Source organism: Ammodytes marinus (assembly GCF_949987685.1).
Source record: "Ammodytes marinus genome assembly, chromosome: 3".
NCBI classification, from domain to species: Eukaryota; Metazoa; Chordata; class Actinopteri; order Uranoscopiformes; family Ammodytidae; genus Ammodytes; species Ammodytes marinus.
The window spans coordinates 14,818,702-14,831,432 of record NC_137232.1 but is presented as its reverse complement, the minus strand read 5'-3'; the positions used below and the strand labels follow the sequence as shown (position 1 = coordinate 14,831,432).

The 12,731-nt window shown below is 40.0% G+C and overlaps 1 protein-coding gene across 1 annotated transcript in view; it reads left to right on the top strand.

Moving 5' to 3' along the window:
• pak1 (p21 protein (Cdc42/Rac)-activated kinase 1) overlaps positions 1-8,270 on the top strand; it is a 49,031-nt gene extending 40,761 nt beyond the window's left edge. Inside the window, exons 8-16 of the mRNA XM_080053532.1 lie at positions 1-152; positions 2,061-2,124; positions 2,329-2,377; positions 2,752-2,864; positions 4,186-4,303; positions 4,895-4,994; positions 6,007-6,203; positions 6,966-7,103; positions 7,987-8,270. The exon at positions 1-152 is cut by the window's left edge and continues 62 nt beyond it. Coding sequence (XP_079909658.1) covers positions 1-152; positions 2,061-2,124; positions 2,329-2,377; positions 2,752-2,864; positions 4,186-4,303; positions 4,895-4,994; positions 6,007-6,203; positions 6,966-7,103; positions 7,987-8,073 — 1,018 coding nt within the window. The 3' untranslated portion in view covers positions 8,074-8,270. The remainder of the gene's footprint in view (positions 153-2,060; positions 2,125-2,328; positions 2,378-2,751; positions 2,865-4,185; positions 4,304-4,894; positions 4,995-6,006; positions 6,204-6,965; positions 7,104-7,986) is intronic.
• The last annotated feature ends 4,461 nt before the right edge of the window (positions 8,271-12,731 follow it).

Genomic DNA, 12,731 nt, shown 5'->3' with positions numbered 1-12,731 from the left:
TCCCATCGCCGCGCCGACGGCTGCTGTTGACGCGGTTACCCCAGCGCCCAGCAGCCCCCCCTCTGCCAGCCCCGCCCCCGGGCCCTCGCCACGGCAACAGGACAAAACCAGGAAGAAGAAGATGTCCGATGAAGAGATCCTGGAGAAACTACGTAAGGTTCATTCAAGCAAAACACAAAACAAACCTGTATGTTTTGCCTGAGGCTGCATTACATGGTTTGGGTTTATATTAATGCTGCAGCATACGATGATATTTCAGACAACAGTGTTTTTTGTTGGACCTTTTCCACTTTCAAGATGACAGCGCCCCCGTGCACAAATGAAGCCCAATAAAGAAATAGTTTCTTCCCAGTTTGTTGTGGAGGAACGCTGACTGTGTGAGCCAGGTTTTATCACCAGTTTACAACCTCAATTCCCTCAAGCAAGGTTCACCAGTACAGTTTTCATTAATTTTTTTGTCTTTAACAAAGGTACATACATGTCTAAATTGCGCAGGCCTAATACAGTATTTAGTTATTAATATAACAGTGTACAATACCAGCATGTAATATTGTATCCAATCATCATCCAATCATTCATTCTATAATTAGTAGTTCTCATCCCGTGCCAGTCTGCTGTATGTCAGTGAGGACAGTTAGTCTCCGGCTTGGCTGCCAATTTTAGTCTCACTTACACTTGTCTATTCGACAGGCAGTTTCATCACACTGTCTTTGTACAGTATGTGCAGACTCACACGCACACACACACACACACACACACACACACACACACACACACACACACACACACACATACACACACACAGCAAGCTTATGTCAGGGTGCTTTTGTTTCAGCAAATTTTTTATTTTCTGTAACAGTGTTTCAGACTCAAATTCCAGGGTGATTTCATATTTTATAAAATTCTGTCTAATTCTAAAATCCTGCCCGACCCTTCAGAAATTGAGGCACGTTTTAAAAAGCGACTTCCCCATATAATAATGTTGTGTATTTGTCACGGTGAATAAACGCCTGTATATTCTTTAAACCATGCCCCACGCCTGTCCAGATGTGCTCAGATCTCCCTCTGCTGGTAAGACCAGGATACTGCCTGTCTGTCTGTCTGTCTGTCTGTCTCTCTGATTGACAGACCTAAAATCCAACTGTCCTCGCCCCCTCTGTCCAATCCTCTCATCTGATTGGTCCTCCTGCGATGACAGAGTGAATCACTTTCCTACTGTGGACTCTGATTACTGACCTGCACACACAGCTGCTCCAGCTCTTGTCTTCGATACCTTCTCTCCATCATTTTCTCCTCCTTTCTTTATTTTTTTTAACTTTAAAGGTGGAGACAGCGATTCTGGAGAATGCTTGTGGTGAAAATCAGTGAATATCACAAACAATCCGCTACCTGTCCATTCTGTGAGTGTGCTGGAAAAAACTAATCTGGTGTTAATACACAGCCTGCTCTGTAAACTGGTATGGAAACCATCATAGCTAGTAACATCCCCATTTACAGAGCCAAGGCTTTGTATTTACACTTTTTTTAATGCACACACAGGACAGACAGGTAGTAGATTGTGAGGAGATATTCACTGATTTTCACAAAAAGGGATTTTGAAAACAAGCGTTCTCCCTCATGATAGGCCTATTCATTATTAGTTCTGTCCCATCTGTATTATCATTTTTTTTCTTTTATCCTCTTTCATCATATTTTTTCCTTCGTGAATTTTGTCTGTTTTTAAACTTTTGCATTTTATCTTCCATTTCTTCTGTTCTGTTCCATTCTTGTGTCATCCTTCGTTCCTTCTCTCCCTCTTCTCTCCTCTCTCTCTCTCCCAGTCAGCATGCTGCATTCACCCGATAGCAGAGTGTGGATGGATAGAAAGACACCAGGCTGTTCTATCCATTCACATTCAGTGGTGCTGTTAAATGAATATACGATTATCATTCGGCCAAAATGGTCGGATTTCCTTTTCCCTGCGCTATTGCAGATTCACACACATTGTTACTTGTCCTAAACTATAAACTAGTAAATGAATATTTGCTTCTTTTTCTGCCTCTCTCTCTCTCTCCACTCAGGGACCATTGTGAGTGTGGGAGACCCCAAGAAGAAATACACACGCTTTGAGAAGATCGGACAGGGGTAAGGCACATTTTGTACGCAGACAATCTGGGAATTTTTTATGCCTTTTGTTCCGCTTTTAAATGGAAACCAAATCAAACATCTTAATAAAGTGAATATCTCTACAAGACGTGCAACAAAGACAAGAGCCAAATAATGGGCTTTCTGATCCATAGAACTGATATGTTTGCATAAAGTTTGACTGTTGCTCTCTGTGTGTTTCAGAGCATCTGGGACGGTCTACACAGCTATAGACATCGCTACAGGACAGGAGGTGGGGTTCCTTTCATTATCCACCATATGAATATGTCAGATTAATAACGGTAATATGACCATGGTGAAGCAAAGTAAACTTTACAGCGCTTACAAAGCAGTGTTGCCTCCCGACACTGGCACAAATCGCCCTCAAAAAATTTCAGTTGTTGATTCTATTGCTAAGAAAAACCTGGACGCACAACAGGTTTAAAATCCATGCGCGATCACTGAAGGCTTACCTCACGTAGATTTGTCGACAGTGTTGTTGTAATTACTCAGAATTCCTCATAGGGGCGACAGACGCACTATAGCTTCAATAAACCTGTCTGTCTGTTATTACATTGAAAGTCTAATAACTGCAGGTCAAATGAAATATGTTTCTCTTTCTCTCAGGTGGCCATTAAACAGATGAACCTGCAGCAGCAGCCCAAGAAGGAACTGATCATCAATGAGATTCTGGTGATGAGGGAAAATAAGAATCCCAACATCGTCAACTACCTGGACAGGTGAGACACTCCGCCAGTCCACTGCGCGTCTGCTTTAAATTAATTCACTGATTATATACCGATACAGGGTGTGAGCAAGAGTAAATGTTATTTGTGAATGAGGAAATTAAAAAGTATATTAGAAATAAAGGTAGAGTCAGCGATTCTGGTTGTCAAAATTATTTTCAGTGAATATCGCGTTACCATCCGCTACCTGTCCGTACTGTGTGTGTGTGTGTGTGTGGTGGGCTGACAAAACAATTTCAGTGTTAATACACAGCCTAAGCTCTGTACACGGGCTCCCTTGTTTAAGGGAAAAAATAAGTGATTTTGACAACAAGCATTCTCCAAAATCACTGACTCCACCTTTGAATACTGTCTGATGTACAGCTGCTTCCCTTTGCTGTCAGTGTGCAGAGACAGTATCAACTATAACCATGAGAAAATATTGCATGTAAACAAGGCACATTTCTGTATTTCAGTAGTTAAGGTTGATTTGGCGACACCTGCAGTTGTTGGTGGGAACAGCAAGTGAGCTTCGAAACAGGACAAACACAATCTGCTGTAGAATGTGAAGTTCCCAAACTTTCCCACTGAGCTGTGTTGTTTATGGGATGTTATTCTGCCGCCGTCTGGTTACCGTAGTTACCTGTTTTGTCTTCCGAGACATCAAGGAGCACATGCTAGACTGTAGTCACGTCATCCCCATGGAAACAACATTTTCACTGTCTCTGATTTACTGTGTGTGTGTGTGTGTGTGTGTGTGTGTGTGTGTGTGTGTGTGTGTGTGTGTGTGTGTGTGTGTGTGTGTGTGTGTGTGTGTGTGTGTGTGTGTGTGTGTGTGTGTGTGTGTGTGTGTGTGTGTGTGTGTGTGTGTGTGTGTGTGTGTGTGTGTGTGTGTGTGTGTGTTTGATGGTCCATGAAACACTCAAACTGAAGAATAGAAAACATCCAGTAAATTGTTTCTTTTGAAATGTTTTTCTGTTTTCTCCATTCAGTAAAAAAAAATTGGGGGGCGCTCGTGGTGTAGTGGTTAGAGCCCCCACCCCTCCCCCACAGAGGCCCAGTCCTCTTCACAGCAGACCTGGGTTAGAATCCAGCCCGGGTCGTTCTGCATGTCATTCCCCTCTCTGCACCATTACATTTCTCTCTCTCTCCAACACTGTCAATAAAAGCATAAAAATGCGACAGAAAAATTATCTAAAAAAAAAAAGTTTAAATTTTTTTTTTTTTTTTTTTATTCTTATACATTTCTTTATAAATAAAAGTAAATAATAAAGTGCTTTTTTAAAATACTTTATTTATAGATTTTTTTTCAACCCCTGTTTTTCCGTATCCACAGTTACCTGGTGGGAGATGAGCTGTGGGTTGTGATGGAGTATCTGGCTGGAGGATCGCTGACTGACGTTGTCACAGAAACCTGTATGGATGAAGCCCAGATCGCTGCTGTGTGCAGAGAGGTAGGACTAACTTGTTAATAAATAAAACAATAAAAGTTTTATCGTGGTCTATTCAGAGTGAGTATATTTCCATGTACAGTTTTCTATCTTATTTACATGTAATGTTAATTTACATTCTTTATTGCAATTATATATTACACATTTACCCTCTTTGTACGATTTTTGTGTGTATTTAGTGTCTCTGGTGTCACTCGCTTGTGTTTTTTTTTACATTGCATTGTTAAAGGAACCTGAAATTCCAGAATATCTGTAAATGTTGCATATGACAAGAAAAACTATCTTTGGCTTTTAAAGGAGACAGGAGAGTACAGGACTCATTTTAATAGCAAGTAGGACCTTGTACAAAGAAATCTGCTCTACAAAGATCAAAGATCACCTCTGCTTCCAATCAAATCAAACTTGATTTACGTATACTGCACTTTTCATACACAGTGAAGGCAACACAAAGTGCTTTACAAAAGAAAAACAAAAGAAAAAGAACAATACCAACTTAACCAACAATAAGACTAGTAAAATACAAATGAATTAAAACCCTCTCTCTCTCTCTCTCTCTCTCTCTCTCTCTCTCTCTCTCTCTCTCTCTCTCTCCAGTGCCTACAGGCGTTGGAGTTCCTCCACTGTTCTCAGGTCATCCATCGAGACATCAAGTCTGACAACATCCTTCTGGGCATGGACGGCTCCGTCAAACTCAGTACGGACACCACTGATAACACTGTTACTAAACTTTTCTAATTTCAATATAAGTATGAAATAATGCACAAAGAGTCAGGAGTCAGATTTCATCATCCGCAGAGACTTTAGTTGAAAACTTGCAAGTTGAGTCAGTTATCATGTACACACGTAGCATAACAGAGAAATGACTAAAATCATAAGAGGGATGTTACAACTTTTATACCCATACTGGCACGTATTTGTCTGACCAGGTGCTGATGTTTTGGTCATCTGAGTTTCTGGAAAATATGGGGGATGAGTTATAATTACACTGATAACAAAATGATTCGAGTGCAAGAAGTCCTCGACCTTGGTTCGCATCTTGCTTCCCAGTAAAAACATGTTTACCACAGTGTTGTACACCAGAGTTCAATGTGAGGTGAATAGAATGACTAGCATTAATATGTTATACAATCATAGAGAAATAGATTTCGTCAACAAACACTGTGTCATTTTATACTTTACATTACTCATTCAGCTTATTTATTATGTATTTATGAATAGTGGTATACGGCTAATTAAGATTAGATAAGATAAAATATATGGTATTGTCCAGGAAAGGGGAATTTGTCTCACAAAAACAAACTTGCCACAGTACACCTTCCCACATCTCTTTGCCCCAACCTGAGGGTAGTTGTTGTTGTAGCTGCTTATTGTGGGGGATACAGGGGGAGCTCTGACTCCATTGTGACCGGTATAACTCCTTAAAGTGAATGAGGGCCAGCTGGCTGTTTGAATGATTGATTCTCAAACATGGGGGTGCTAGTGGTGTAGTGGTTAGAGCGCCCGCCTCCATAGAGGCTCAGTCCTCTTCACAGCAGACCCGGGTTAGAATCCATCCCAGGTCGTTCTCTGCATGTCATTCCCCTCTCTGCCCAATTTCATCTCTGTCTCTCCAAATTGTCTAATTAAAGCATAAAAAAATACCCAAAAAAATAAATAAATAACATTGTTGTCACATATACTAACTTTCTCCCCTCTCCTCCCTGCAGCTGACTTTGGTTTCTGCGCTCAGATCACTCCTGAGCAGAGTAAGCGCAGCACGATGGTAGGGACGCCCTACTGGATGGCTCCAGAGGTGGTGACCCGTAAAGCCTACGGGCCCAAGGTGGACATCTGGTCCCTGGGCATCATGGCCATAGAGATGGTGGAGGGGGAGCCGCCATACCTCAACGAAAACCCTCTCAGGGTGAGGTCACTGGAAATGTTTACTGAATATTGTTTGTCTTTTAAATGCAATTTCTTTAAATTTTTTACAATTTGTCTGGGTGTTTTGTTCTTTGATTTTATTGTCTCTTTGATGCAATTTCTAATGTTTAATCTTGATGGATTTTATGCCCCTGTAAAGCGCTTTGAATGGCCTTTTGAACAGTGATTAGAGAAGCTGTAAGAAATGATGAGCACAGGAAATGTAGAAGCATACAAAGTATCATATTGGCCTGAAGTTCTCTTTTGTCTACTATTTCAGACATATTCAAAAGTTCCTCGTAGAATCTTTAAGTCTGACGAGCAGCTGAGTATTACAGCTGTTAACTGGAGTCATAATGAGGAAGGAGAATAGGCATGCAAACTGAACTCCTCCAGACTCATTCAACAGTTAGAGACAGGAGAGAGAGTGTGACTGACTCACAAGCTAAATGGACTAATGGTGGATTTACATTCTGCCTTGATGAAAGTATTCCTTATCTCACTGTCATAGCCTCAACACGTCAGTCCACCACAAAGTTACACAGAATAAAATATGTATTATGTCAAATTAAACGAGTACATTTAGTTGAATTGTGAGCACTGGGCTTTGCTGCCTCAGTGTTATTCATAAAACCACCACTAGATGGCACCAAAGTATAAGATCTTTAGCTCCTACGACACACTGTTTTTTCAGCGTGTTTGCATATTTAGTTTTAACATGCTTAGACTTACCATGTGAGTTGTGTGTGTTTGTGTTGCCTAGGCGCTGTATCTCATAGCAACCAACGGGACGCCGGAGCTGCAGAACCCGGAGAAACTGTCGACTACTTTCAGAGACTTCCTGAACAGATGTTTAGAGATGGACGTGGAGAAGAGAGGGTCTGCTAAAGAGCTGCTGCAGGTACTCTGTGTGTGTGTGTGTGTGTGTGTGTGTGTGTGTGTGGGGGGGGGGGGGGGTGTTCAAATAAGGCAAACAGAAATGACTCAGATTTTAACAGAAATAATATTTTATTTATACAGTAGATTTATTTGACAAGCAGACAGACAGGCAGATAGACAGTCTGGCAGACAGACAGTGTGGGTGTATAGATGTGTAGGTGTAGGGAGTTGTATAACGATGACTCAGTGCTCCGAGTTGAAACTTTATACAGTTTCTGAAGTTCTGGTCTGTTGAACAAGTAATTGAATTTAATGGCTCCATCTGTATGAGTGTGTGGTTAGAGAGTCCTTGCTCTATATGAAGTAATTATATAAAGGTTGATTCAAGTGTGTGTGTGTGTGAGTGAGAGAGAGAGAGAGAGAGCGTACATAAGAGTTACCTGGGGTCACCCTGCACATATTTAAAATCACAGTTTTGACTCAGGCCTCTGTGATTAGTCACTGGGATAGTTATTGTTCTAAAGCAACATATATCATCATATAACTTGAGTCCTACGGTTCTCATAATGCAATTCAGTCGCATCTTAAAGCTATACGTAATGCGTAACTTCTGTAGCCCCCATGAGGATTTCTGAGTAATTACAACAACTGATAGGCTTAATCAACTTTGTGTCAACTCTTTTGATGATGGCTTGAATATAACAACATTCATTTATATGAAAAAGTGTTGCACTATATCTATAACTGTCTATCTATTGTATTATTTTAAAGGAGAACACATCATTATTGGGGGAAAAACACATTTATTCTGATATTGTAGTATTGCAGTTTTTTTTAACAGTAAACTGTAATATTTTCGTCTTTCCTCCCCCTCCATTCTTCCCTTGTCCTCTCTCCTCTCTCAGCATCAGTTCCTGAAGATGGCGAAGCCTCTCTCCAGTCTGACTCCTCTCATTGTGGCCGCCAAGGAGGCTGCTAAGAACAACCGCTAGCTAGCTTTGCACTCATTAGATCTCTCTCTGTCTTTGTCTCTCTCTCTCTCTCTCTCTCTCTCTCTCTGTGTCTGTCTACCTTCCCTCCATCCTGTATTCTTCCTTTTCCCTTTTCTGTTTACTGTAAATGGGTAATGCGAGCACAGAAAAAACTTCAAATGCCTACAATCTTTCCATCCTTTCTTCATTTCATCTTTTGTAACCTGCATCACCTGCTCGTTCGTAGAGAGAGAGAGAGAGAGAGAGAGAGAGAGAGAGAGAGAGAGAGAGAGAGAGAGAGAGAGAGAGAGAGAGAGAGAGAGAGAGAGAGAGAGAGAGAGAGAGAGAGAGAGAGAGAGAGAGAGAGAGAGAGAGGGGGCTTCGACGGGGCACAAAGACTCATGGGAGTTAAGTTTTTAAATTGTTTTATTTTTATTTTAATCAATGTTTTTTTTAGTCCACCTTGTCTGTAAAAGCCCCGGACCACAACAGCCAGTGTGTGTGTTTACTCTGGACCCATCTTCAAATCATTCATCTCTAAATGTCAGTCAACTTATTCCGTAGGCTTCTATCTGAAAGTGCATTTTTTGATTCAAACAATTGATTTAATTCAATTTTTCTTTCTGAGTGTGTGTGCGTGTGTTTGAGTGTTTGCAGTCCTGGGGGGAGGGGGGGGGGGGGGGGTTGGGACATTGATTAAGATGAGATTGTAGTGTGACCTTGTGTAGTGTTTGACAGCAGCAGGTGAGGTTTGGTAATTTGTCGTGTCTGCAGTGTGAGCTGTGAGAATATTAATATTAACAATTATAAGGAAATGAGAAATGCGCCCAGAGCTGTGGATGGAATGAGTTTGGACATCCATGAAGGGGTTGCGCTTTTATTTTGAAGAGTTTTATCAGCTTTTGCCTGCAGGGCTCAAACTGAGACCCAGCTTGCAGCGCTAGTTTTTTCACTTGTTCAACATTCTTACTGATATCAGAGAAGCTGGATCCTGATCATGTCAATGAGGAGAGCAACTGTTTATTTTATTAACAGGAATACATATTACTGCACTAATTTAGCGTTGCACTCGTAGAACTAACTCATGATAGTAAAACAACAACAAAACAATCAAAATCAATACAACAGAAACGTATTTGTTTAAACCTGGGGCCTACATCCCCCACAATGCAACTCAACCACCAAGTGATTTACACTACTTTTATTGCCTAATTTTTTTTCCTATAATTAATTGCTGTTTTCTAAGCTGCTGAGTGAATCGGTTTGCACACACTAAATGTGTGTGTATGTTGATATGCAATAACAATAAAGGATCATCTAACAACAAAACCTATCTAGATGTTTACCCATAATCCACTCTGTCAAACTTGGTCCATCTTCAGCTCTAGGGGTTTAACTGTCTGTGAGGGAGAGAATGTGCATGACAACAACCCTTTTTTATACAGTTTGATTATCAAAGACGGAGAAAAAATAATAAGAAGAAGGAATGAGTTGCGATAATGGTGAACCATAACATAGCGTTACATGAAGGATGCTTGTGTGCGATAGGGAGCGATCATATCTCAATCCTATTTTCAGAAGAATAAATGGTAGAATGGTACAATGTTTTAGTTTTTCTGTTCGGTGGACCGTCTAAACAGAAGGTGTATATTTTAGGTACGACAACAATCGGTTTCAGCCTTTGTTTATAGACTCACTGATTATTTTATATAATTGATCAAATGTCTGAAGATTTGTTCAGCGTCTGTTTTTCATTTTTCATTTGGATAATGCAGAGTTGAATATGTGTTTTAAATGGGTTTTTTTCCTGCTGAATTAAAGAACACAGTTTTGGTGTAGCCGGCTGGTTGCCACTGGTTCAAATCCTCCAAAGTTTCAATCAACAGCCTCAAAAAAACTAAACAAAAAAACACCAATGTTAATCATGTTTCCAAAACATCTGTTCAAAACTATCAATTAGATTTTTTTCTTTAGTTGTTTTTATTGTTTGTTTTTGTAGCGTTAAAGTACCTCTGGCCTTAAACTGTTGCTAAGGTGCAAGACTTCTTTGGTTCCGGTCTGATGGCGATGGCAACATTTTGAGGCAATGGTGAATATTTCTGTCAATACGTTTTGTGCTGCAACTAACAGATATTTTGATTAGCGATTCATCTGCTAAATATTTTCTCTGTTAATCTATTGAATCGTTAAGCTTGTTAAACATCAAAAATCACGTTTGTCAAATGACACTCAAACTCGAACATGATTTAAAATAGTAAAAGCAGAATTGGCATGTTTGCTTTGAAAAGTAAAAATAATAATTGATTCTCAAAATATTTGCAAATACATTTTCCAATATTGTAATCACTGCAGCACTATGACAGGGAGAAGGATGATCAACTTTAACAATATCAAATGTTCACCATCATCACTGCAGACACACGTTTGAACAATTTCTGCTGAAGTGTCTCTGAGCAAGGCACCGAAGCACACAGCGGTATCAAAGCTGTGAAAATCCTAAACGCGTGTAAGCTGCCTGAAAGTGTTGCCACTGTGTGTGTGTGTGTGTGTGTGTGTGTGTGTGTGTGTGTGTGTGTGTGTGTGTGTGTGTGTGTGTGTGTGTGTGTTTCCTGGTCTTAACCCCCCAGCACAAAGCTGCATTTAAAAGGTTTTTTCTCTGCTATCAGTAAATTCTCATCAAAATACAAACGTAACACTAAACGATCAGAGAGTATTCTCAGAAAAGGCTACTTAGTACAATGTTTACTTTGACTATGTAATAGTACTTTGATGGGGGCATGTTATTGTGACAGTGACAATGTGAAAATAACTACAGATATGTGTTTGCAGAACTGTTAACATGGATGGATTATGATGAATTCTCGTGTCATAAATACTACTGGAGCTAAGAACAAATCGAATGCTATGAATGAATGACATTTTATTGTGTTCCTACAAGAGGGACACAGCAGTTTCAGAGGGGATTCAGACTACAGTCCAGACTCAAAGAAGTCTTCACCCTCCAGTGTATCAGAGCCATAATTTATCTGTTTATACAGTACGTAATTTTGATTATTTGAAACAAATTAAAAGAATAAAACGGTACAAAAACTGGAAACCTGGTCTGAATTTATTTTTTTACTTACTAATACTCTTGGCTGCTTGCTCTACACCAAACACTCACTTAGACTGACTTTTAATAATGAGATAAATTGGTTTGCATTAAATTCAAAGTCATTGGGAAGAAAGTTGTTGCCTATTTGTGCCCCTCGATGGCAAAACTGTGTCCGAAATTAGATTGTAGACATCACTGATATCCAAATAAGAAGATGTTTAAATTTTTTGCCCAAAGTTTAACTCACTAACAGAAATATTAACTGTTTCTCCTAAAGCATTATTGGAACTGTAATGGCCAACATTGTTTTTCTAATTCCAATCCCACAAATGTCTGATGCCTCAACTATAGTATTTCTTAAACAAAATGAGATAACATTAAGTTATATTAGCCTTTCTTGTCTCTAAGGATACACTTGTGTTTGACATTGAGGGAATTGTTACTCAGATTCATTTTATAGAACTTTCAATGGGGAACGGTGCGTCTCTTTATGGGGGCAGTGCAATGTTCAAAGTACTTTAATATAGAATCAAGAATCTATATGAAGAACTACATTTTTGTGCGTCACTATTTTTTCAGATTTGCCTTCATCCACTGCACGGATGAATCCAAGAAAGAAAATTTACGGCATAAAATGTTCAGATAATCACAGTGAAAATTCATCATTACAATGAGCATTTGTCCTAAATCTGTCAGGGTATTGTTAGCCAAATAGACTGAAGGCCCCCTGTTAAATAATAGCACCGATAAACATACTTTCCTCACACTCCTGAACCCTCTGAATCCTCTGTAAGTCCCTTATATAAGCAGTTCTTTGGGTCTGAGGCAGAATGAGCTTAAATCTGTCTGGCTGTGACGGACGCCCGCAGCCTGTGAAATTAGATCGCACCTCTTTCCCTTCTGTCTCCGTCTAATTAAAACTGTAATGACTGATTTCCCGCTTCTTAAGATTCTCTTTCATCTGCAGGCGAAGAGGGGATGAGTTTTTGGGATGGAAGAGAGGCAGTTGTGCAGTGGACTCACTCACACACGCTCGCTCACTCACACTCACACACTCACTCAATCGATCACTCACTCACTCACTCACACACACACACACACACGCACACACACACACACACACACACACACACACACACACAGTAAGTTAGTTAGTTAGTTATTTAGTGAGTGACTGACTGACTGACTGACTGAGTGGGTGAGTGACTGAGTGGCTGAGTTAGTGAACTATATATGGGCCTTATGAAACTAGTTGTTCAACAACATTTTGCAGTAGCTTACAGTAGTACTTGTAGTTCAACTACATTTATATTTGCATAGTGATTCAATATTTTTGGGCCAAAAAAGGTAAGGAATACATTTTTGGTTCAAGGTCAGCATGTAGCTACTGTACAGCTCAGTGTCTTGTTGCCATGGAGACTCCGCCATTAACCAGTTCTAATAGTCCTGTGATGCAGGAGATCTGCTCCGTTTATTTTATATGGTAAAAAAATAAAAAACTTCTCTTGCTCTTTCTCTGCAATTCTCTCCTCCCTGTGTTTGCTGCATTCAGTCTTTAGTCTTATCTCTCTCTCTCTCTCACACA